Source organism: Meriones unguiculatus, chromosome 3, assembly GCF_030254825.1.
Source record: "Meriones unguiculatus strain TT.TT164.6M chromosome 3, Bangor_MerUng_6.1, whole genome shotgun sequence".
Classification (NCBI taxonomy): Eukaryota; Metazoa; Chordata; class Mammalia; order Rodentia; family Muridae; genus Meriones; species Meriones unguiculatus.
Window position 1 is genome coordinate 25,025,183 of NC_083351.1, and position 24,782 is coordinate 25,049,964.

Here is a 24,782-nt window from a genome sequence, read left to right on the forward strand (position 1 = left end):
AGCCGGGGCGGTACAATAGGGTTGGGCCGCGACCAAGCCCGGGCCAGCGCGGGGCACCGGAGCAGAATCGCGGTCGCGGAGGACCGACACCGGGTGCCCGGTACTCAGAGCTTCGCCAGCCCCCGGCCTCGACCTCTCCCACTCGGAGTGCGGCCGCCTCTAAGTGGTTACCCGCTGGGCGGGCCGGACGGGATGCGCCGCGGGACCCCAGTCCTGGCCTCGGGCCGCCGCCGCCGCCGCCGCTGAGACCCCCCAAAACCTCCAGTGACGCCGCAGTCATGGAGAGCGGCTCGCGTGCGGAGCCCGGGCCGGGCGCACCCACAGGTAAGCAGGGAGCCACACGAGAGCGAGGCCGGGGGGGGGAGGCCGAGCAGCCGCGGGGCGGCCGAGGATGAGGCCGGCGGCTGGGCGGGGACCCCTCCCCCGCCGCGCCCTCTGACCACTTAGAAGTTTAAAAATAAAGGCTGCGGCCGCCGCCGCGGCTCGGGGCCACCGACGCATCTTCTGACAGCTGCCTCCTCCCCCAACATCCGCGCCGGGACTCACGGGGCGTCGGGATCCGCGGGAACCCAGCTAGGGAATCGATGGGGTGACCCTTCTGCCGCAGCCCGGTGCCATCCTCTCTTCCCAGCCCCCACTCTCTTTTGAGATCCACCCCACACTCTGAAGATCCGCTTTTACTGAGCCGGAGCTGCGGTCCCTCTTTCCATCCTTCGTGGGCACGTGTGACCTTAGCCTTAATGTGTGTGTTGGGGGCCCAGATTCTCAGGCCTGGATCCCTGCATAGCGAAGCTAGGCCCTTGTTCGTACCCCCACGCCCAGGCCCTGGCCCAGGCCTCGCCCCCACCCCATCCGTCCAGCTGCCGCGCAAAGGGCCTGTTGCTGTTGCGGGCCTACCAGGAGGGGAGGGAGACGAGGGGGAGGTCTCAAGCGGTGGCTGCCAAGTAACCCGCCGGATAAAGGCGAGGGGGAGGGGGAGGCGGTATTGTTTGGGGCGCGGGCGGGAGCTGGGGAGTGGGCCGCTTTTCCTGAAGCCAGGCCTACTTCAGAGCCCACCCAGTCCGATTTGGAACAAGAATGACAGAGGTAGATCTTGCTGGTCCTGCCGGCACTACTTCTCTGGGCCGGAGTCGCACTGTAGATTGAGGTGAAGGCTCAAGGATGGCACTCCCGACATGCCACATCATTCCTCCAGAGTGAGGTTTTTTCTTTTTTTTTTGGATGCTTCCCCCCCACACACACACATACACGCACGCACGCACAGATGCACATCTCCAGGCCCTAGACCACCAAAGCTCTCCTTTCCACCCCTCACCCCACCAACCACCAGTGCCCTGGACTTCTGCAAATCCCATTCGATATGGGAGCAGCTGATGAGGGGGTGGGGACGGAATTCTGGTTGGGCCTGGTGTTGGAGGGAGGACTCTTTCTTCCTGGAAGGGGAGGGGAAAGCGTGATTACTGAGGACCACGTCTCGATCCACTGACGTAGTGGGGAGGTGGCCCCATCCCCACACCCCCAAGGAGTCCCCAGCTTAATCCTGTCACCTTCCTGCCCCTCTGGGGTGCGGGCCCCAGAAAGAAAGAGTGTCTGTGGGTGCGGAGAGCACCCAGGGTGAGGTGGGGCTGCTTGGCTGTGGGTGGGCTCCTCCCCATGTCATCACGGGTGCTTGGAGGGGACCTACATGAGGGTGTAAGGGGACATAGAAGAGTAGTGGGTTTATGGAGGTTTGAAGGCCGAGTTGGCAGAAAGGGTGGTTGGGTTTGTGGCTCTGTGGAGCCTGAGAGGGGACACCCGGGGAGACCCAGGCTGGTCTGTCATCTGCTTACTGGTATTCTGCACCTGAGAGTCCTTGGCAGTGGGGTGTGCACAAGAGCCTGAATGAGGGCAGTGACACAGCCTCAGCAGTGGTTGGTTTATAATTAGGGCACTTGGATGGGTGGCACAGACTGAGTATGAAGGCAGGAGTGGGTGGGATGCTTGCCTTTACTGAGGGCCTTTACTGAGAGCGTGGAGGGCCACATGCAGAGGCCTGGGTTGGGAAGACTTCCATACATGGGTCTAGATGGTGCAACATGAGAAGCCGGGTCAGGGTCACAGCTTGTCCCTACACATTGAGAATCTGAAAGTGACCAAAGCCACGGCTTCCTAGGAGTAAATGCCATGTCCATAGCATGTGCTGGGGAGAGTTTGGAGCAATGGTCTAAGCCTCTTCTCTCTTTGGATGCCTTTTGTATACCTGCACACTGAGCGAAAACAAACAGCAGACAGCATGGGTTAGGGGACAGGGGTGTTGCCCATGTTAGAGTCAGAAGACCTGGATGGAAATCCCAGGCATCTGTTTCCTGGCGACTGCACTGGACCCAGAGATTCCTCCCCTGGAAAACAGGGAACAGGGTTTGTGCTGTGAGCCTCATGTGGTTGATGTGAGATGATGAGCCTAAAGGAACCTGGCACGCAGGCACCAGACACCCTTAATAAAGTGTGATTACCATTATTGTGGTTAGGCTCATTACAACTGGTGCCAGCATGGAGGCATGAACTGTTGGGGAGGGCAGGGCGGGATTGGAAAGCAGTTTAGAGTGTGGACTCCATGGAATCGATATAAATTCCACGTCATAGCCTCCACTGTATGATGGGGGTTTCTTAACCTGAGTGTCAAGATTTCCCATCTAGAAGTGACCCTTGGAGCATTAAGCCTTTAAATGAGATGATTAGCTCACTCTTAGCCCCTGGCACACCGTTAGTACTCAATAAATGCCAGCCTCGGTTTCTTTTTTTATTGACACCATTTCTAATTGTGTCAGAGGTCTGAGGACCAGAGATGGACCACTCAGAATTGGGGGCGAGGGATGTAAATAGGACAGAATACTGAGGGAGGGACTTATGTGAGCTGGAGAAGAGACTATGGGCTGCTGTACCTGGTACAGGGCAATGGCAGAAGGAGAGGAAACGGGAGTAGGGTCCCACACATTGTCCTGTGGCCCACCACGTGACAGCAGGGTGCTGGTTGTGCTGAGGTGGTGAGTGCAATCAGTACCTACTCTAGATGTGCTCTCTGAAGGGCAAACACTATGTTTGCCTGCCAGCATAGTGGTACAGCGCATGTGGTGTCTTTGTGGAAGGCCCCACCGGGCAGGAGGAAGCATTGGGGTGCATGGACCTGAAAGGATGAATAGAAGGTGGGGAGACTGGCCCAGTGGACCACAGGTATAGATGCAACAGCCAACATGGCTGACACCTCCCACTGACAGTCCCTCACTGGACTGGTGGGCTCAGTAATGAGGCCTTTAATGAGCCTCTAATGTGCAGTCATACATATGCAAATGAGGAGTAAGGGCACTAGGCCAGCTTAGCCCTTTTCCCCCTAAGGAGGGCTGGCCACTGGCTATTAGAGGGACAGAGGTGAGAAAAGGAACAGGAAGCTGAAAGTAGGGCCCCAGACTAGAGTGGTGACACTTGAGGGCTATTGGGCCAGTCTCTAGTCTGAGCTTGAACTGAGGCCACAAGCAGCTGGGAATCATGTCCTTGAGTCCCCTCTGGCCCAGGGAGGGAGTCAGAGGGGCAGGCTTAGATAATGATGCTTTGTTGGCCGGTGGTAGCTCTGCCTGGCACCCCAGGGCACAGCCTCCAGTGTTTTCTCCATCACTTCTCAGCTGCAGCTCTTCCACAGGGGGAATGGGGAGCTTGGAGTAGGGGACAGGGTATGGCCATTCCTCCCCAGTTGTCTGTCGGAGGAGACATGGACCTAGGGAAGGAAGGGATCCCTCAGATCTCCAAACTCCCATTTATTGTTATTGTCCCCCAACCCCACCATTCGTTCATGACCTCCGCTTTGCCAGTCAACGTAACATGTGTACTCTTTCATTTGTTCCTTATGGCAGCCCCATGAGTAGGGACTCAGGTTCGCCCCATTTTCTTAGATGAGACTCAGAGAGGTGAGGTTGCTTGCCAAAGCCACACAGCCAGGAACTAGCAGAGGCAGGATTTGAAGTTTCTGCACCAAGTCTTTATACAGAATTAACATGACCAAGCAAGCCAGTGACAGGGTCTGGCCCACTTATCTTCCAAAATGTACTTCTGTGGGCACCGTAGTCCAGGGGATCCCCAGTCATTTTCTCTTGCAGACACTGGCAGCCTGTGGCTTCCTATAAGGTTGGGAACCAAGCAAATTAGACTCAAGTGGTGATGATAGGCTAGCTAAAGGTCCATTCCCCTCGCTTTGGGCTGGGGCGGAGGGAGGGACATGGTGGAGCCAGGGCTGCGGGATGGGGTCATTTCCTGCCGCCTAAAATAACAGGAAGTGGGTGCTCCTGATTGGAGGCTAGGAAACAATGGCCGCCAGTCCTGCCAGGGAGGGAGCTCCTTCAGAGCCTCCTTCTCACTAAGGCTACAGCAGTGTCAGCCTAGCTTCAGGACCCTGCCTCCTGCCTCTGGGGGTGGCCGGCCTTCCCTGGTGCACTGCCTACAAATGCTTAGTTCCTCCAGGCCAGGACTAATGCTGCTCTTTAGAGACATCTGTCCTGGCCCAGCAGTCAGGCATCCCTCGGGCATTGTCCTTCCTAGCCATCCCCATTCTCCCAGCTCAGATCTCTCCAGGAGGAGAAACCCATCTGATAGCAGAGTGAGGGTAGATGGAGAGAGACAGCTAACCTAAATCTGCAAACCCCACCTTTACTCTTCACCAGCTGTGTGCCTTTAACAAGTGTCTTAAACTCTCAGAATGTTTTTCTGATTTGTAAAGTGGGTAATAGTATCCCAGTCCTTAGGATCGAAACCAAGATGAAATGAACTAATGAGGTTATGTACTCAGCTGGGCCTGACACAAGCCTTAACGGCTGCAGTTATTTATCAGACTTCCCTGGCCCCAGGTAAAGGAATGCCCTGAAGGGGGAAGGCAGAAACAATTCGGACAAAGCTGGAGGAATATGCAGGGAAAACTGGTTTTCTGCTGGTGTGCTTGTGGTTCTGAGGCTTTGCCTGTGGTTCAGGGGAGTGCCTGGCTGTTGATGGGTATGTCTATATGGATGGATACCTCTGTGTCTGTTTCAGAGCATGTGTTTGTTTCTGTGTATTGATGTTCTGAATCCCAGGTCTGTTTCCTGAGGGAGACACAAGAAAGTCTTGTCTCATTGTGTGTGCCCTTGTCTGTCTGCTTTCTCTCTTGGGTGTTCTCCTCACCCTTCTCTCTCTCTCTCTCTCTCTCCCCCCTTTCTCTTTTTCTCTCTCTCTCTCCCTCTCTCCTTTCCTCCCTCCCTTCTGTCTTTCTTTTACTCTGATGTGTATATCTGCCTTTCTCTGTGTGTCTTTGCTCTCTCTCTCTCTGCCTGTCCCCCTCCCCTGTCCTCATCTGTCTGGTCTGATGTTGACACCTCAGAAACCACTGCATGAACTGGAGGTCCTTACCTGCCTGTCCTGTCTCCTTTGTCCGAAGCATGCCTCTGCTTCCCTCCCAGGATAAACATGCTGCTTCCCTCAGCTCTCACCTAGACAAGCTTTGCTCTGCCTTGGGGATGGACCTCCCTTCCACTCCTTGGTCTGGGATCTCACTTCCTGCCTCCTGTTGGCCAGCCTGGGCAGGAGCCTGCCTACCGCATTCCTGAGCTCTTAGCTCAGGGCCAGCCTGCCCCACCTGCACCCTTCACTTTTGTGAGGAAACTTCCAGGGGGAGCCACCGAATCACTTCCTCCTTAGGGAACAGGTAGGGGCCTGAGGAAATGATGACGTGATACCTGACAGAAACAGCATGACATAAGATTTTGTCATCAGGCAACACTGGGGTTCAAACCCTGCCCCTGACACTGACAGGAACGATCTGTAAACATGGCTAACAATTTACCTGCGAAGGAGGTAGGGGGAATATTTGGCACTTTCCCTTTAGGATAGTGACGAGACTTGAGTAACAGAGAACATGGCTTAGGACTTGGCAGAGGCCAGCAGTCAGGATACAGTCATGACATTTGGAGTTAAACATGCCTGGGAGCCCCTTGGAGGTCTTACTGTGTGTTCTCTTTGTTGCTGTTTGTTTAGGGTTGTGGTTTGTTTTTTGTTTTGTCTTATTTTGGGGTCTTTTTTGAGACAGTTTCTCTATGTAGCCCTGGCTGTCCTGGAACACACTCTATAAGCCAGGCAGGCAGGCCTGGAACTCACAGAGGTCCACCTGCCTCTGCCTACAAAGTGCTGGTATCAAATACCATGTCTGATACTGCTTTATTTTTTTAAGGCAGGGTTTCTTGTAGCTGAGGCTAGCTTCGAACACTTGATTCTCTTACCAAGTACTGGGACTACAAGTGTGTGCTACCATGCCTAGCTTGACTACACACTGTATAGGTAGTTTCCCACATATGTCTCTCTGTCCATCCATCCATCCATCCATCCATCCTTCTGTTTAGGTGTTCACTGATCAGATACAAGGTTTCTGCTATGTGTCTGCCATATCCTGTTTGAGCTACAGAAAGGAGCAAGGCTCAGTGTCCTCTCTGTGAGTTTTCCCCTGAGTGGAGATGGCCAGCAGACGAAAAAGTGAGGCTGGGTTTTCAGTGCTGTGAAGGACCATTGGCCCAGCAGGAGTTGGGGTGACAGAAGAGAGAAACGTGCATGAAAAGACTTCCAGGAGGTACACTGAGGGGCTTGACCCCCCTTCTCTCTGCAGACCCCCAGTAGTGTCAGAAGGCCTTTTAGGAGCTCTTGGAAAGAAAGACCTTCTGCCACCACCATGTAACTGGATCCTGTACCTTTGCCCTGCAAATGTTCTTTGTGCCAAGAAATAAATACAAATTATCTACTGCTTATCCAGTTCTTAGCAAATACTTCTGGTGGATATCAACATAGCAGAAGAAAACTGGCTGGCACTTCTCAGCCTGGCACAGTCCAAAAGCACGACAAAACTAAGTATCCTAAGGAACATATTTGATCGAGGTGAATAATCAGGAAAGAACCAACCACATTGTATAGATAGTTAACCAGGGACTCAGTTTGGCTTAATATAATTAGTTCCAGATAACGCCAGCCTGATGACATTTTGTCAGGGTTGGCATAATTCTGAGGGAATATTTGTATTCAGGGTCAGTAGCCTGCCAGGTCACAAAAGTAGTTCCAAGTGTCCTGTTTGCCTCTTGAGAAGTTTTTCTTGTTCAGCTGCTGGAGTAAACACTCAATACTTTTGTGAAAATGTACCTGAGTACCTTTGTCCAGGGAGCCGCCCAAACTTCAGGGAGATGGGGGTCCTTTTCTTCCTTTCAGTGTTTATCACTTCAAAATACATAGCCACACAGATAGGTTTGGTTTGGTTTGGTTTGGTTTGACAGGGTCTCTTTATTACATAGCTCTGGCTGGCCTGAACTCGCTATGTAATCCTGGCTATTTTGGAATTTGCTATAAGACCAGGCTGGCCTTGAACTCACGGAAATCCTCTGAGTGCTGAGATGAAAAGCATATGCCACCACATCCAGCAGACCTGTTCTTTGGGAGAGGAAATTTTTTCCTTCATATGTACCTGCTTTAGGCTAGGGCGGCCTCATGGCATTTTATTGCCATTCAAAGCCCTTTTTGACTGTCTCCTTGAACATGGCATTGTGCTTGATGATGATGCAAAGCAGATGTGGCCCAGCCCTAGTCGGGCTAGCCCTCGTCGGGCTTCCTCACAGTCTAGGAGGACAGAACAACAGAGAAAAGCTTGACAGTTTGTGACAGTGTTCCAAAGAGAAGCTTATACACAACTGTATGTAATCAAGGATTTTGTGCTGATCAGAGATTTTCTTCCTCGCTGAGGAAACGGTGACTAAACCAGAGGAGAAGGAAGAGTTAACAAAGAAAAGAAGGGAAAGAGCACATTCAGACGCCTGTGGCGAGAAGGAGCTTGGATGGTTATCATAATTCTAAGAAAGGTCGGTAGAGTTAGAGGTCAGAGGACAAGCAGTGGGACACCATTGAGGTTTCAGGTGTTGAGTGGAGAGCAGTCAGAATGGGTGTGGCTGAGCAGGTAAGAAAGAGTGATGCTTTCCGGGGTGGGGCTTCTTCATTTCCCAAGTGCTTGTGGGGCATTTATGTCCCCAGCTCTGTTGGTACCAGAGATAAAATGAGACAAACAGTTGTGCCCCCTGGGGATCATAGGCCAGCAGTGGGGATAGTGTTAGGATGGGGTTTGTGAGCCAAATGCGGTGGTGCACACCTGTTGCCCCAGTTTTTCAGGAGGCTGAGGCAGGAGGGTGACACCAGCCTAGGCGACATATCAGGACCCTGCGTCCAAAAGAGGCTTTCTGTGGTAACGAGTTCTAGACCATCCTGCTTTGCCGGGGGTGGGGTGGGGTGTTGTCTCTGCCTCTCTCCACCTTCAAGCCTCAGAATAAAATGATTTTACCACAAAACTATAGACAATTATAAATGAAGAAAATAAGGAGCTGGAGAGACGGCTCAGTGGAAATTCCCCTTGCTGCTCTGCTAGAGGACCAGAGTTGGGTTCCCAGCACCCTTAACAGCTGGCCTACAACTGCCAGGTAACTGTAGCTTTGGGAATCCAGTGCCCTCTCATGGCCTACATGCACATAAGTTAAAAAAATAAAACCACGAAAAGGAAAAGAAGAGAAGCCTGGTGTCACAGGCTTGTAACCCCAGCTACTCAGAAGGCTGGGACAGGGGGATCATATTTTCAAGGCCTGTCTGGGCTTTAGAGTGAGTTCAAAATCAGGCTGGGCAAGCTAGTGAGGCTCCGTCTCAAAATAAAAAGTAGCAAAAGCTGAGACTACAGCTTGGTGGTAGAGTACTTGCTTAGTATGTCAGAGGCTCTGGGTTTAATTTCTCGTACTGAAAAACAAACAAAAATGAGGCTAATGGTTATGTAGAATGCAGTTTATTATTATACGTGCGTTGTGAAGGTATGTCTGGACACACAGGTCTGCACGGACAGCGTGCCAAGGATCCAGGATGAAACCCAAGTTATCAGTCTTGTTCAGCAGATGTGTTTATCCACAGAGCCATCTTCACTGGCCCTCCAGTTTATAGTTTTAAATCAAGGCAGGCCTCACCAGGCAAGGGGCGGGGGGCTGATTGAGTCTGGGAACAAAGATTTTCCCACAGAGGACTTGCAAGTTGCAGCCCAAGGCAGAGGGTCATCAGGGGCTGTGGCTGGAAGGACAGACCTCCAGGAGAAGAGGCAGGGCAATGATGTCCAAGAAGTAACATGCAGTGGATTGGGTGGGTGGGGGTGCTGAGAGCCTTGTGGACTGTGGTGACCACTTGGGGTTCTCATCTTTTTGTTTGTTTGGTTGGTTGGTTTGCTTTGTTTTTTCGTGACAGGGTTTCTCTGTGTAGCCTTGGCTGTCCTGGACTCACTTTGTAGACCAGGCTGGCCTCGAACTCACAGAGATCTGCCTGCCTCTGCCTCCCTAGTGTTGGGATTAAAGGTGTGTGCCACCATGCCTGGCCTGGAGTTCTCATCTTCATGAGCTGCGTGTGTTGTGTTCTGAGGATTTTGGGAGAGGCGAGATGTGATCTCATTTATTGTTAACCCATATCCCCAGCTGTTGTGTTGAGAAAAGAGCAAGGGGGTAGGGCAAGGAGTGGAACAGGGCTGGGCCAACGTGATAGCAGTGGAGGCCATGAAAAGTGATTGAGCTTGGAGACCATTTTGAAAGCAAAGCCCAAAAGTGTTGCTGAGATTAGATAGTCTGCAATGACTCCAAGGTCTGAGAAGCTTCGCTAGCTAAGCCGGGAAAAACTGAGGTGGGGAGTGGTTAAATTTGGGGCATCTGTGAAACATCCAGGGTGTCAGGTAGGGAGTTACAGGAATGAAACTGGTCCTCCGGGGAGACGTCTGGGCTGGAGAAACCAATTTGGTTGCTGTCAGCAGAGGGATGATGTCTGGATGACATCACCCCAGAGTGTGGGGACAGGGAAGAGGTGAGCTCCCGACAGCCTTGGGGCGCACAGCGGCATGGAAAGGTTAGGAAGTCAGGGAGGGGCAGCCAGAGGAGACACAAGTCCCAGCCAGCAAAGCAGACGGAAAGCCTGGCCCTGACGTATGTGGTTCCCGCAGCTGAATGAGACAAGGGCTTCAAGGAGCACCACGGGGCCGGCTGTGTCGGTATGGTTGGTAGGTCAAGAAGAACGAGAGAAATAACTAGTTTTTGGACTTAGCGGCCTGGAGGTGCCTGCTGACCTTGCAGAGAACATGTCAGGGCCCAGGGTGAAGGCCTGTCCTGGAGGAGGTCTCGCAGAGGGAAGTAGATGGCTTCCCCGGGACAGGTGCCGCTTGAAGAGGCAAAGTTGATGTTCACAGTTCCCATCCACACCAGCAACTCGGTGAGAACACAAAGGCTTGGGCATCCTTCCCAAGCCTTTGGGCATCCTTGGGCAGGCTTCCCACACAGGGATCAGCCCGTCGGCTCCACAGCCTTGACTGCATCTGATGCTGTATGCCTCACTCCTTCCAGCTTCTCTTCATCTCAGTAGCCAGGCCCCACTTAGACGCTCACCGTCTCACCTGGTAGGTGTGATTTGCCTGGGTGTAGACAAAGCACCCGCCTACCGACTTCCTTGCGACATCTGTTAGCACGCACAGGTGCTTGAGGAAGGACACTACACAAGCCTCACCCTCTTAAGCTAAGACTTTAAGCTGAGACTTACACACCCGAGCTTTGGCCTCAGGCGGCCCTGGGTTCAAGTCCTACTCCACCAAATACTGCTTTCATCAGCCCGAGCAAATCCTCTCATGGGAGGAACTTTGTGTGCCTCATCTACGGAGTGGGGGAGGGAGGACTCTGGCCCACAGTGAGGAAAAGGAGCAAGGCTGCACCGAGTGGGTGCCACTAGTGTTGCCTGATGAAGTCAGTCAAGGAGTCTGACCGGCTAGGAAGTGACTAGGCACATCTGTGAAGAGCGGGGTCACCTGTTACGGGCCGGCAGGGTTGAGGGTGTGAGGGAAGACAAAGCCTCAGCTAGGGCTCTTCCCTGCAGCCCAGAAGCTGGACAGGAAGGAGTGGGTGGGGGATAGAAACCTGGGGTAGTATAATTGCCTGAGGTCCACCCGCGTGCTGTTTCACATTGATGCTAGAGGTCTGTGGAGAAGAGCCTAGACCAGTATTCTCAACCTTCCTAACGCTGCAACCCTCTAATACAGTTCCTCATGCTGTGGTGACCCCAACCAAAAAATTATTCCGTTGCTACTTCATAACTGTAATTTTGCCACTGTTATGAACTGTATTGTAAGTATCTGATAGGTGGCCTCTAGCTGTGAGAACTGCTGGTCAGTCACACTGGGTTCGAATCCAGGTTGGGTCACTTACTAGCCATATGATGTCAAAGTTGGATATGGTGGCACATGCCTGGAATCTCAGCACTGAAGAAAAGGAGGCAAGAGGACAACTGTTCTCATTAGGCCAGGCTAGACCTCAAAATGAGACCCTGTCTCAAAGGAAACCAAAAGGACTCTTTCTAGTCTGAGCTTTACTTTCTCCATCTTTGTGAAAGAGATGGTAAGATCTCCTTCATGAGCAGCAAGAACTCGGGCATGTAAAGAGAGGATAGCTTTACATGTAGCAAGCACTCAGTAAAATGATGGGGTATGCCTTTAGTCTTAGCACTCGGGAGGCAGAAGCAGGAGGATCTCTGTAAGTGTGGGGCCAGCCTGGACTACATACATAGCAAGTTCCAGGACAGCCAGGGCTGCATAGAGACCTGCTCTATGTAAGTGTGAATCCCAGCAGCTGTTTCTAATCTCACAGTACCGTGACGTGGGTAGTGGCCATGCTTTACAGAAGAGTGGCTGTAGCCCACAGCAGGCTTGCAACTCTCCAAGGTCAGTCAGTCTTCAGGGAAGCCGGGATCCATGCTTGTACTGCCTGGCTTTGAGCCTAAGCCGTTAGATGTCTACCTCCTAGGAGAGGGCATCTGGAATCCCAAAGACAGTTCCCTGGGGTGTCTCCTCCCTGCACACAGCTTGACCCAGGAATGAGGGGCTTACATGGCCAGAGAGAGCCCGGAGTCCCCCTACAGAAGACTGGGTATGGATGAGGTTTTCAGGAGGAGTGAAAATGATATTTCCCATGATACTGCCTGTTCCCACCTGCCAGTGCCGGGTCCTCACTAACTCTCTAAGTGGCCAGAGGGTCCCTGCAGATGGCATGAGGGCTCAACAAGAAAAGAATCCTCTCTAGGAGAGCTGGGGGTGACACACGACCTGCAGACAGTGGGAAGGAGACGCTTTTCAGTAGGTTCATTGTGCCCATTCCACACATGGGAAAACAGAGGCCTGGAGTGTGACTAGCTTGCCTTCCTGTCTTGAGATGGCAGAACTAGAACAGGGCTAGCATCTGTTTTTAATCCGTCCTTCGGTGTAACATGCACGCATAAATACATACACAGGTATATTTAACAAGCTCTCTCTCTCTCTTTCTTTTTTTAACTTTTATTAATTACACGTTATTTACTTTGTATCCCCCCATAAACTCCCCCTCCCCTCCTAATCCCACCTTCCCTCCCCCTTCTTCACACATGCCCCTCCCCAAGACCACTGATAGGGGAAGTCTTCCTCTCCTTCCTTCTGATCCTAGTCCATCAGATCTCATCAGGAGTGGCTGCATTGTCATCTTCTGTGGCCTGGTAAGGCTGCTCCCCCTTCAGGGGGGAGGTGATCAAAGAGCAAGCCAATCAGTTTATGTCAGAGGCAGTCCCTCTTCCCATTACTATGGAACCCACTTGGACACTGAACTGCTGTGGGCTACATCTGTGGAGGGGTTCTAGGTTATCTTCATGCCTGGTACTTGGTTGGAGTATGAGTCTCTGGAAAGACCCCTGTGTTCAAATTTTCTGGTTCTGTTGCTCTCCTTGTGGAGTTCCTGTCTTCTCCAGATCTTACTGTTTCCCACTTCTTTCATAAGATTCCTTGCAGACTCCCAACAGTTGGCCCTAAGTTTCAGCATCTGCTTTGACAGTCTGCAGGGCAGAGCCCACAAGCTATCTTTTTGAGACAGGCTGTCTAGAATTCATGACGTGGCTGGGTTGACCTCAAGGTCTTCCTCCTCAGCCTTCCGAGTGCTGGAACTAGAGGTGTGCGCCGCTATGCATGGATGGGTGTGCGTGTGTGTGTGTGTGTGTGTGTGTGTGTGTGTGTGGTGGGGAGTTCTCACTGTTTAAGACAGGCTTACTTCACACTCATTATGTAGTCAGACTGGCCTTGAACTCACAGCAATCCTGTCTTAGCTTTCCTAGAGCTGAAATTAGAGGTGTATGCCACCACCAAGTTTATCAATATTCATATCTGGATTTTTTTGTTGTTTGGTTTTTTGTTTTGTTTTGTTTTGTATTTATAGCCTTGGCTGTCCTGGAACTTATTCTGTAAACCAGGCTGGCCTCAAACTCACAGAGATCCACCTGTCTCTGCCTCCTGCATGCTGGGATCAAAGGCATACACCATACTGCCCAGCTCCAATATTCGTATCTTATTCATATCATTTTTTTAAAGATTTTTTTTTCTTTTTTGTTTGTTTTCAAGGCAGGGTTTCTCTGTGTAGCCTTGACTGTCCTGGACTCACTTTGCAGACCAGGCTAGCCTCGAACTCACAGCGATCTGCCTGCCTCTGCTTCCTAGAGTGCTAGGATTACGGCAAGATTTGTTTATTTTTATGTGTATGAATGTTTTGTCTGTGTATGTGTACCACATGGGTGCTGGTGGCTGTGGAGGCCAGAAGAGGGTGTCTGATCCCCTGGGACTGGCTTTACAAATGGTTGCAAGCCACCATGTGATTGCTGGGAACTGAACTGAGGTCCTCTGCAAGAATAACAAGTACTCTTAACCACGGAGCCATCTCCCCAGCCTCAAATATTCGTATCTTTAATAAATTTTGGGGGTAAGTCGTGGGGGAAAGGTTACAGACAGACATATCTATAGATGGCTGTCTACCCCAAAGATGACTTTGGCAGCACAAATATCCCACAGGTACCATGCTTTTGCCCTTCCTCTTGGTCAGCCCCATGTGCCCAGCCCTGGAGTGCTCCGTGAACCAGACTTTGGGCTCCACAGTATGACCAGAGGCAGGGCAGAAAGATGATGGGTAGGTGTCAAGATAGAACAGCGGTAGAGCACCAGCCTCAGAGCTTCACGGCCCGAGTTCTGTCCCAAGGATCCACATGGTAGAAGGAGAGAGCCAACTCTCACAAGTTCTCTGACCTCTACACACACCATGGCCACACACACATCAGGGGGAGAAACCGATGCTCACCATTTGGTGCTGCAAACTTTATCTTCTGTTTTTCCAACACGCTATGCCCCATCTGCCCTTGCAACCAGCTCTTGAGCTTATTCTTCAGATCATAAGTTAACCATGTGAGCTGTCTCTGCTGTATGTGCTACTTCCTACCTGCTGCCATTTGCGCTACTGGAGGGTAAACTCCCTAGAGGCAGGAGTCCTGGCTATCCTCTCACCATTATGCCTTACTGTCTGGAAAATACTAGGCCTGGCACATGGGTAGAATATCTGTGAATGAATGAATAAGTCCACTGGACAGGGCAGGTTGCTGTGTGAATTGATGGCATGGGTACACTCTGACTCTCCCTCCTCTCCTGTACTGATCTTTCAGCTGTGGTAGCCAGGATCCCCACAGAGCCAAGACCTTCTCCAGAAGGTGACCCTTCCCCTCCACCACCGCCAACACCGATGTCGGCCTTGGTTCCTGACACTCCCCCGGACACCCCTCCTGCCATGAAGAATGCCGCTAATCCTAAGCAGCTCCCACTGGCACCAGAGAATCCCACTGGGCAGATCTCGCCTCGGCCACTTCCCCCACAGGAAGACTCCCCATGCTCAGAAGCAAAGAGCAGGGGACCCAGCCCCCCAGCCACAGGCCCACGGGATGCCAGGCCTTCTCGAAGGAGCAGTCAGCCATCCCCAACAGCAGTGCCAGCCTCCGACAGCCCTCCTGCCAAGCAAGGTGTGTGATGTCCCCAGTGTCGTGCTGTGGGTTGGGCACGTTGGAGTCTTCCTTGCCATGGAGGATGAGGACAGGAAGGTGGGGTGGGGTGGAGTGAGGGTGGAGGGAAAGCCTGAAGACCTTTTGACTCTGTCCTTTTCCCTCTGCTCAGATGTAAAGAAGGCAGGAGAGAGACACAAGCTTGCCAAAGAGCGGCGAGAAGAACGGGCCAAGTACCTGGGTGAGTGTCTGAGGATCGTCATCATCTTCAAGGACATTGCCCAGCCTCCTGTGAATAAATAGCACTGACCCCTTCTGGAATACTGTGTCTGTGCTGGTCTCCCTTAATTCTCTCAGCACATTTTGAGGGCCACATCAGAGGAAAGGCTGGGAAGGATGACATCACTTGCCTAAGAGCTGGTGAACAGCTGAGATTCAGACCCATACCCTCTCTCTTACTTCAGATCCAGGCCTTATACCAGCAGTTCTCAAGCTGGGGGCACACATCAGATATCTACATTATGATTCATAACGCTAGCAAAATTACAGTTATGAAGTAATTTTATGGTTGGGGGTTACCACAACCTTAGGTGTGGCTGCATTAGGAAGGTTGCAAACCACTGCTGTATACGGTCATAGGCTGAAGTCTGTCCAGGAGGCCCCAAATCACGTGCAGAGGAGTCTCCTCCCACTGGTGAACTCATCTGTCTTCCACCCTGAGAGGTGTGAGGCCAGTGGGGGGACGTTTCCCTAGGCCTGTCTTTAGGAAGCCCTGAATATGAACAGGGCATCTGAGAGTGGAGGCCTCACAGAGGCAGGCAGAGAAGGGATGGCCTAGGGTGGAGGTAGCAGACCACGGCTGGGAGCTGCTTCAGGCCCAGGCCTGCCACAGAACCTCTCAGGTCATGCCCCCTTATCCCCACCTCAGCGGCCAAGAAGGCAGTGTGGCTGGAGAAGGAGGAAAAGGCCAAGGCGCTCCGAGAGAAGCAGCTTCAGGAGCGCCGCCGACGGCTGGAGGAGCAGCGGCTTAAAGCTGAGCAGCGCCGGGCTGCCCTGGAGGAGCGGCAGAGGCAGAAGCTTGAGAAAAACAAGGTAGGTTATGGGCAGTCCCAGCCAGAGCCTGCACAGCTCCTCAGTCTGCACCCACGTGTGCCCATTGTCTGTAGTAGTGAAATGAGTATAGTATGCACATCCACGCGTCTCCATGTGCCCTAGGCAGTCTCACCTGCATTCACCTCTGCGGCTCTGTCCTTGCGTGACATTTGCTCCCACGTTGCCTGTGACAGGCCCGTGGGTCTGTTCTATGTATGCAGACAAGTGTCTGTAAACATCCCTACTTCCATCACAGCGATAGAGCCTCGCTTGAGCATTGTTGACGCTATGAAGAAGACACATGCTAACCTAGGCCTGTCTGGCAGCCTCAGCCAAAAAGGAAAACAAAGCCCCAAGATCAGGACCCTCAGTGCTAGGGAGACATGACCCTGCCCAGGAACCCCAGGCAAGGAGAGTCCCACCCATCCTCAGAGAGGGAACTCATACGCCCAGGAAGTGACTCAAGCCCGTGAAAAGCTCTCCAAGAACTGTGGATAGGGATCTGCCACACATGGGCTTGAATCACAGCAGAGTCAGTAACTTCGGTTGCCTCTAGTGAGTCAGAAAGCTTAGGATGGATGGGGGAGGACTTTCTCCCAGGTATGGTGGCTGATTCTGAGCCTAGCCCTTTTCTCCATTGGCCCTCAGGAGCGCTATGAAGCAGCAATCCAGCGGTCAGTGAAGAAGACATGGGCTGAGATCAGGCAACAGCGCTGGTCCTGGGCAGGGGCCCTACACCACAGCTCCCCCGGACGTAAGACCAGTGAGTGGGCCGGGAGTGCTGGTGGGTGGGCGGGCAGGGCTGGGGCCCCATGAGGTGGGGGAAGGGACACGTTACACACAAAGTGCCTGCTACTCCCTGCAGCAGGCGTGTCTTGCTTCATATGACTTATACCTTCTGGAATGGTCTGTAAGCCAAATCATCCTTCCTAAGGACTTCCACTGTCAAGTCCGAGATGGATTCTCTCGACTTGGTTTGCTCCTCAAACCTCTGTGTCATCTTAGGAGTTGCTTAACATGCTTTGCTCCTGTCAGTTACTGTTAGTTGATGATATCTAGAAAGAGGACTTTAATGCCCTGCAGACTCAGGACACTTAAAGAGAACTGTCACCCTCTGTCTTGGAAGGTAGTTTTTCGTCTGAGTTTCCCTCGCATAGGCACATGATGGATTTTGGTGTGATTCCTTGCTGGCATGTATGTACCGCTGTATTTGGATGTCCTTAGGCAACGACAAGGGTACCTCATGTGTCTCTCCTGGTGTATGTGCTCATACATGTGTGCTTATACATGCGGCCCACTCTGTGAGGCTGTGTTCTGTGTTTTGGGCTCTGCATTCCTCTGTGAGGGTTCCCCAGTCAGACTTAGGCTCAAACGCTGACCCTCGTGTGACCTTTAACTTCTCAGACCTTACTCTCTCCGTGTGTAAAATGGGGATAACAGCACTGCTTGCCTCCGAGGTTGTAGGTAGATGTTTGGAGGATCAAGTGAGGTAACATGTATGGGGTGGCCAGCACAGAGTCTGGCCGATGGTAAGCTGTCATACCTGTCATGGTTAGGTTACCCCATTATGTTTCTGCCTTGCACATCTTACTTGTATCTGTGCATGTGTACATACATATCTGCATGCCTAAGTACCCAGCCCTGTATGCTCGTGTTTGCATGCCTTTGTCTTTGTGTGTCTGGATAAATATGGGGGTATGTAGATTTGCACAAGCCACTGTGAACTGTGTAGGTCTTCTGTTTAGGAACGTCTTTGCATTGTCCCAGTATGTGGGTGTTGTATCCATAGCGCCTTGGCTGGGCAGTGTCAGCAAGTGCCGATGCTGGGTGGTTGTGGGGAGGGGTTGCAGCACCTAGCCCTAGGCAATGGCTTCCTTTGGTCTGACCAGGAAGGTTGTAGTTGTAGAGTTCCACCATTTCTTCCCTCTGCTCCTTTTCCATTGGCTCCCTCAATCAGAGTTGTTTCTGATCACCTCTCATGTCCCCTCCCTCTCCCAGGGCCAGATCAAGCCTTCTCCCCACCCTAGCCTGCTCGATCCTTCCTCTCCCACCCTGCCCTCAGAGCACCCTGCATGGAAGGCCTCAGTGCCCCCCCTGGCTCCCGTCTGGCCCGGCCCTAACGCCGTGTCTTTTCCCCTCCAGGTGGGAGCAGGTGCTCCGTGTCGGCAGTAAACCTGCCCAAACACGTGGACTCTATAATCAACAAGCGGCTCTCAAAGTCCTCTGCCACGCTCTGGAACTCCCCCAGTAGAAGTAAGAGAAGGCTCAGCCTTCCCCCTCCAGAGCCCCTTGTAGCCAGCCCCCTCCAGAGCTCATTCCTGGAGCCCCCATACTCCAGATCCAGCCCCTCTCTATTCTACCAAGGGCTCTGCGCCCTTTAGGGGAGTCAGCATTTGGGTCTGGACCCCCAGGACATAGTAGTGTCCTGTAGGAGAGGAGAACAGAGACAAAGGACAGTGGCTTAGAGGACAGAAAGCCTGGCAGGGGCCTCAAGAGGTTAGGCTAGGGGCTGGGGTGGTAACGGGCACCAGCTTTGTCTCCAACCACAGCCAGCTGGCCTGGGCCAATCTTAGCAGGTGGCTTGGCCCCCATGCGTCAGGCTAGCCTGGGTACTAGGGTGGGGATATTCAGCTCCACCCTGGAGGGCCACGCAACCCTGCCATCTCTGCCTTTAGAGCACCTGCTTTGGCCTTGGCTGGGTCCAAAGTTGGGACCAACCAAGATGGCACAAGCTCCTGCGTTCCCACCATGCCCCGGTGCTTACATATGAAAGAACCATGGTTAAAGTTATTTATAAGTTTCTCTAGCTTTTATTTGGTTGCTCTGTTGCCTAGCAACCAAATCAGCTGCTGCACCAACCCCACCTGACTGAAGCTTAAAAATAACCCAGCAGCTGAAGGGACGGAGCAGGGTGGCCTAGGGCAGCCAGGCTCTCTAGCTGCCTCTCTGGCACACTCCTAACTGTGCTGGTTGGAGGAGCCCAAGGACCCTCACTGCTCCAAATCCAGGAAGCATGCCTCCCTCAGGCCAGCAGGATGAAAACAGGAGAGGCAGGCCCTCCTGTGGAACCTGGGAGAGGGCAGTTAGGTCTTCCCTCGAGTCTGTAATGCAGTGTCGAGCTCCTCTCTCACCTGGGAGACGGGTAGGAGGCACTCCAAAAGTGATTCAGGGTGTTGGCCTGGGATTTTTTTTTTCTTAAATCTGGTGTTAGGAATTGAACCTAGGGCCTCTTGCATGACAGCCAAGCGCTCTACCTCTGAGGTATAGTCCCAGTCCCTTGCTCAGTGTGTGTTGCCTGTGTGTGCAAAAGGAGGACCAGATCTCAGGAAGAAATGTGACCCCGCGCGACTTGGGGTGGGGGATGACAGACCTCTTGAGAATTCTTGGGCTCGTCGTGGGGTCATGCCTAGTCTCCACCTGTGCCTCTGCTTGCCTTGACCTGCTCTGTCTGGTGTTCTCCCCCCAGATCGCAGCCTGCAGCTGAGCGCATGGGAGAGCAGCATTGTGGATCGTCTGATGACGCCCACCCTCTCCTTCCTGGCTCGGAGTCGCAGCGCGGTCACACTGCCCCGCAACGGCAGGGACCAGGGTAGGGGCAGCGGCCCTGGGAGACGCCCCACGAGGGTCCGGGCAGGGGCCAGCCTCGCGCCAGGGCCACACCCCGACCGCACTCATCCCTCTGCAGCCGCGCCAGTGTGCCCGCGCTCGGCCTCCGCCAGCCCCCTGACGCCTTGCAGCGCCCCTCGGAGCGCGCACCGCTGCACCCCGTCCGGGGAGCGCGCAGAGCGGCGCAAGACCGGCGGCAGCCCAGCATTGGCACGCCGCCGGCTGGAAGCCGCACCGGTGAGTGGCGGCCGCTCAGGTGGGAGCAGGCGCGTCTGGGCCGGAGTGGGGCGCTGCTGACCCCTCCTCCTCGCCTCCATCCCTCTTCTCCAGGTGCAGAAAAAGGAGAAGAAGGACAAGGAGCGGGAGAACGAGAAGGAAAAGAGCGCCCTGGCCCGGGAGCGCAGCCTCAAGAAGCGTCAGTCCCTGCCAGCGTCTGTGAGACCCCGACTCTCCACCGGCGCCGAGCTCAGGTGCGCGGGGCTCCGCGCCTCACCAGGCCGTTCACTGTCAAGAAGTCCCAAATACTTAAGTTACTGAAGGGCAGGTTTTCTGGTCTCTTCTTTTCTCTTTTCTCCCCTGCCCCCCTTCTTTTGAGACACATACTCCACCAATTGAGCACCTACATATTTCTTACCTGCGTGAGCTCAGTATCAGAATGGATTCCCTGGTCTCCTGAATGCTAGGCAAGCACCCCATCACGGAGCTATATACCCAGTGGTATTTGTATTTTGGTTTTTGTTTGTTGCAGGTTTCTGTTTTTGTTTTTCAAGAGAGGGCTTCTCTGTGTACCCTTGGTTGGTACTCCCTCTTTGGACTCGGCTACCCTGAAACTGATAGAGATCTGCTTGCTCTGCCTCCCCAGTGCTGGGATTAAAGGCCATCACCACCAGGCCCATGTTTGTTTAAGACAGTGTTTACGAAATCACCCAGCCTTGAACCTACGATTCTCCTGAAGTGGCTGGAGTTACAACAGACCTGTGTCATCGCCTTCTGTGTGCGTGTGAAGATGAGTTCTCACCCGTGTAGTCCAGAGATAGAACTGGGTTATCAGGCTTGGTGGCACTCTCCTTTACCTGCTGAGCCATCGCACTGGTCCTTTTTTGTTATTTGTTGAACAAGAATATCATGCATCCTAGTCTGGCCTTTAATTATCTGTACAGCCAATGATGACCTTGAATTTAGGATCCCTCTGCCTCTACCCCCTAAGTGCTGGCGTTACAGGGCCATGTGCACACCTGGCAAGCATCTAACCCTTGTTTTGTTTTGTGAGGCAGGGTCTCCTCATGTAGCCCAAGATGCCCTTGAACTAATTGTGTGGTCTGGCCTGCCCACAAACCCCTAGCTGTCTTCCTGCCCTGGACTTTCACTTTTTCCTTTTTCTTCTTCGTTTCCTTCATCCTCCACTATCCCCTTCTTACTATGGAAGCCCACCAGCTCCTACAGCAGTTAGCACCTAAAACTCAGTGCTCACTTGATCAGTGAGTGGGCATGCGGTGCTGAGGATACTTTGGTGGGCTAAGCCAGCCTGGGTTTCTGCCCTACCAAGTGTACATGCTGTTGGGAAGACAGATGCTAATCAGAATCTCTCTCAGTAATGAATGTGTAATTGCAAACTGGGATACATGCACTAGGAGGACATGATGACCCTTTGTAAGTGAATAGGAGGGGATACAACTCAGCCTACAAAAGGTACATGTGGAGGCTGGTGGGATGGCTCAGTGAGTCAAGGCCTATGCTGTGCAAGCCGCATGGCCAGAGTTAAATCCCTAGAATCCATGTAGAGATGGAAAGAGAGAACCACCTCCACAAAGTTGCCCTCTGTGGCTTCCTCATACATGCTCACACATGAACACCCCACACAGTAATACGTCTCTCTCTTTTTAAGGGATCACTTCCCCAAAGAAGTGACATGTTGGGGGAGGGGAGTGACTGCCCAGGTGCTCTGCCCTCCAGTTCTAACCATTTTCTTCTCTCTTAGCCCTAAGTCCAAGGCCCGGCCATCCTCTCCCTCTACAACCTGGCACAGACCTGCCTCCCCCTGCCCCAGCCCAGGACCAGGCCATGCCCTTCCTCCAAAACCACCATCCCCCCGAGGCACCACTGCGTCACCCAAGGGGAGGGTTCGGAGGAAGGAGGAGGCCAAAGAGAGCCCCAGCCCATCAGGGCCTGAGGACAAGAACCACAGCAAGAGCAGAACCGGTGAGGAGAAGGAGGCAGCAGCCCCTGCTTCACCAGCGCCCTCACCAACGCCCTCACCCACCCCAGCCCAGCCTCAGAAGGAGCGCTCAACAGAGATCCCTGCAGGTACACAGGAAGTGAGGGTGGTCAGAGCAGAGGTGCCATCTTTTTCTGTGTCTGGGAAGTGGACCACTGGGGACACTGGTGTTAAGGGACAGGAAGAGGGATCTCCTGCCCTGTTATGGGCCAATTCTCAGACACCATAGTGGCAGCAATTGAATTGAATAAGGGGTCAATGAAGTCCTGAAAGCATTGGGGTGTTCAGGGCTGATGAGGGTGTCTGTTCCGTTGTGTACGGACTCTTGTTTTTTATCTTCCTCCAGACACCGCTGTCCCGGCTGCCCCTCCCACCGCTGCTCCCCCGGTGACCCCTAGCAAACCCATGGCCGGCACCACCGACCGAGAAGAAGCCACTCGGCTCCTGGCTGAGAAGCGGCGCCAGGCTCGGGAACAGAGGGAACGCGAAGAACAGGAGCGGAAGCTACAGGCTGAAAGGGACAAGTAAGTGTGACCTCGGGGACTGTGAGGGCCCTGGAGCGCCTGAAGAAGAGGCGCAGACCGAGCTTGAGTTTCCTGGGTCCTCCAGGCGAATGCGGGAGGAGCAGCTGGCCAGGGAGGCCGAGGCCCGGGCTGAACGCGAGGCTGAAGCCCGGAGGCGGGAGGAGCAGGAAGCTCGAGAGAAGGCCCAGGCCGAGCAGGAGGAGCAGGAGCGGCTGCAGAAGCAGGTGTCCAGGCGGGTGGGCAGATCCTGACTGCCTCTAAGTAGGTCTGGCCGGGAGGGAAGGCTAAAGCAGGAAGCCCAAGGCTTACGGAGGTCTTTGGCAGAAAGAGGAAGCCGAGGCTCGGTCCCGGGAAGAAGCTGAGCGCCAGCGCCTGGAGCGGGAAAAGCACTTCCAGAGGGAGGAACAGGAGAGACAAGAGCGAAGAAAGGTGTGCGGGCAGGTGGGGCGTGGGGGCAGAGCCCGTGCTGGGGTGGGCCAGGCTTGGATTTGTAGAAGATGGGGCAGGAGAGCCCTGGTGTGGGTTGGGAGGGACTGGGCTCTAGAAAAGGGCCAGCCGGTGGGAAGTTGAGGTGTGGGTCTGGGTCTGGGCCTAACTGATGTGGGGCCTTCTTCACACAGCGGCTAGAGGAGATAATGAAGAGGACTCGGAAGACAGAAGCCACTGAAACCAAGGTGAGGATTCTCAGGTTGGGGAGTGGGAGTTGGGGTGAAGGAAGGAGGTTTCAGAAAAGCCCCAGAGTCATGGTAGAATGCGTGGGAAGGCTTTTCTGTGTCTGGGCGGAGAGGGAATTCAGTACAGCTGTAAGTGGGTCCACAGATCCCTGGCACCTGATGCCTCTCCCTCTTCAAAACAGAAGCAGAATGGAAAGGAGACCACAGCCAACAATTCCAGCCCAGGTAAAGCCCTCGCTCTCATTTCCTTGGCTCTGGTCAACCCTGAGCTCCAGTCCCACCCTTCAATGGCCCCTAACTGACAGCCATCTCTTTACTTCGATAGACTCTGTGAAAGCGGTAGAGACTCGGCCCTCTGGTCTCGAGAAAGATTCTGTGCAGAAAGAGGAGCTGGGCCCCCAGGAGCCACAGTGGAGGTACCAGCTCCCAACCCCAGGGGCTCTGAGCCAGCCAGGCAGCTGTAGACTGCAGCTCTGGTCTGCTCTGGGCTTCCCAGGGAAGTGAGGTGCTAACCCTGAACCCTACATCCACAGCCTGCCAAGCAAGGAGATGCCAGGGTCCCTGGTAAATGGCCTGCAGCCTCTCCCAGCGCACCAGGAGAACGGCTTCTCCCCAAAGGGAAGCACTGGGGACAAGAGCCTGGGTCGAGCGCCAGAAGGGCTCCTCCCATTTGCAGAGGCCGAAGCCTTCCTCAAGAAAGCAGTGGTGCAACCCCCACAGGTCACAGGTAGGGACTGTAGGGACCCCGGTTCTTGGACCTAGCTGCACCCCACCCATCCCTACCTGGGGCTCCCAGCCCTGACTTTCCCCCTCTCTCCTTTCCCTCAGAAGTCCTTTAAGCAATTGCCTTGGACCCAGGCGCATCTGTGAAGGTTCCTCCAGTATCAGCTCGTGGGTGTCTGGAAGAGAAAGAGACAGAACAAAGAATGGAAGTGGCCTGGGACCCCTGGGGATGGGTCCTCTTTGTTTTTAATCTGCACCTTACAGACTGATACGCCTTTGGCTGAAAGCAGGTCCTGCCCCTCAGCGCATTCGTGTGCTCACACGCTCAAACACCCACCTTCCCCATACACACATACACTCATAGCCTCTCTGGCCTCCCCCTCCCCCGGGGAAGGACCACTTGTAGTATTTGCCTTGGTTTGGACAGTGGATGTGAATACTGTAAATAGCAGACACCTCTACGTGGAGGAGGCGGGCACGGGAGGCAGACCCTCGTCCCAGGGCTCCCTGGGAAGACCTTCCTCTATTTAACTGTAACCGAGGGAGAACCCGGGTCTGGGAATGGAGGGGCACCTTGGGCCGCAGAATCCTGGCTGCTTCAGGGGTAATGCCCCCTGTCCTCGCCTGGAATCAGTGTTACTACATCTGATCAAACTTCTCCAGAAATAAAGTGAGAATAATTCTGCCAAACTTGTGTGTCCTTGGACCTGGGGGCTAGGGTGGGAACAGACCTGAGTTCTGAGAACATAAGGAGCCTAGGGCTTGGGCTATCTACCCCTAACGGGTGGTAGCAGTCCTCGACTCCCTGCCCTGTAGTCTTAGTTAGGGATGTGTTCACTTCTTTCTTCAGCAGACATTGACTGCTGCACGTGACCTACACAGGTATTGGCTGTGCCCTGGAGGTGCCGTAGTAAGGAAAGACAGAGCTCGTGAGTTTGCGGAGTTGCTACTCACACAGTGAGCATCATGGACACTGGGCTGTGTGCTCAACCTCCCTCCCTGATTCCTTCATTCCCAACAGAACCACCTCAATACCTCCAGGCC

At 53.6% G+C, this 24,782-nt stretch overlaps 1 protein-coding gene across 8 annotated transcripts; it reads left to right on the forward strand.

Moving 5' to 3' along the window:
- Map7d1 (MAP7 domain containing 1) lies at positions 1-24,428 on the forward strand. Of its 8 annotated transcripts, none has more exons than XM_021646589.2 (18): positions 2-324; positions 14,575-14,925; positions 15,077-15,145; positions 15,833-15,996; positions 16,645-16,759; positions 18,139-18,249; positions 19,463-19,585; positions 19,682-19,839; positions 19,933-20,072; positions 21,581-21,906; positions 22,164-22,341; positions 22,427-22,565; positions 22,666-22,770; positions 22,962-23,015; positions 23,198-23,240; positions 23,341-23,431; positions 23,549-23,742; positions 23,844-24,428. In XM_021646589.2, the coding sequence occupies exons 1-18, from the start codon at positions 279-281 to the stop codon at positions 23,852-23,854; spliced, it is 2,418 nt and encodes an 805-aa protein (XP_021502264.1). In that variant the 5' UTR covers positions 2-278; the 3' UTR covers positions 23,855-24,428. The 8 variants fall into 8 exon arrangements, with proteins under 8 accessions (XP_021502263.1, XP_021502266.1, XP_021502264.1 ...); XM_060379554.1 differs by having other exon boundaries at positions 16,645-16,750; XM_021646588.2 differs by having other exon boundaries at positions 1-324; positions 16,645-16,750; positions 19,463-19,839.
- Positions 24,429-24,782: the final 354 nt, after the last annotated feature.

What these genes read in the sequence shown, in the direction of transcription:
- Map7d1 (XM_021646592.2), top strand. Translation starts at nt 279, where the DNA reads ATGGAGAGCGGCTCGCGTGCGGAGCCCGGGCCGGGCGCACCCACAG. An exon ending in CTCCCCCGGACGTAAGACCA is followed by an intron (nt 16,760 to 18,138) that starts GTGAGTGGGCCG and finishes TTTCCCCTCCAG; the next exon opens with GTGGGAGCAGGTGCTCCGTG. An exon ending in CTGGAACTCCCCCAGTAGAA is followed by an intron (nt 18,250 to 19,462) that starts GTAAGAGAAGGC and finishes TTCTCCCCCCAG; the next exon opens with ATCGCAGCCTGCAGCTGAGC.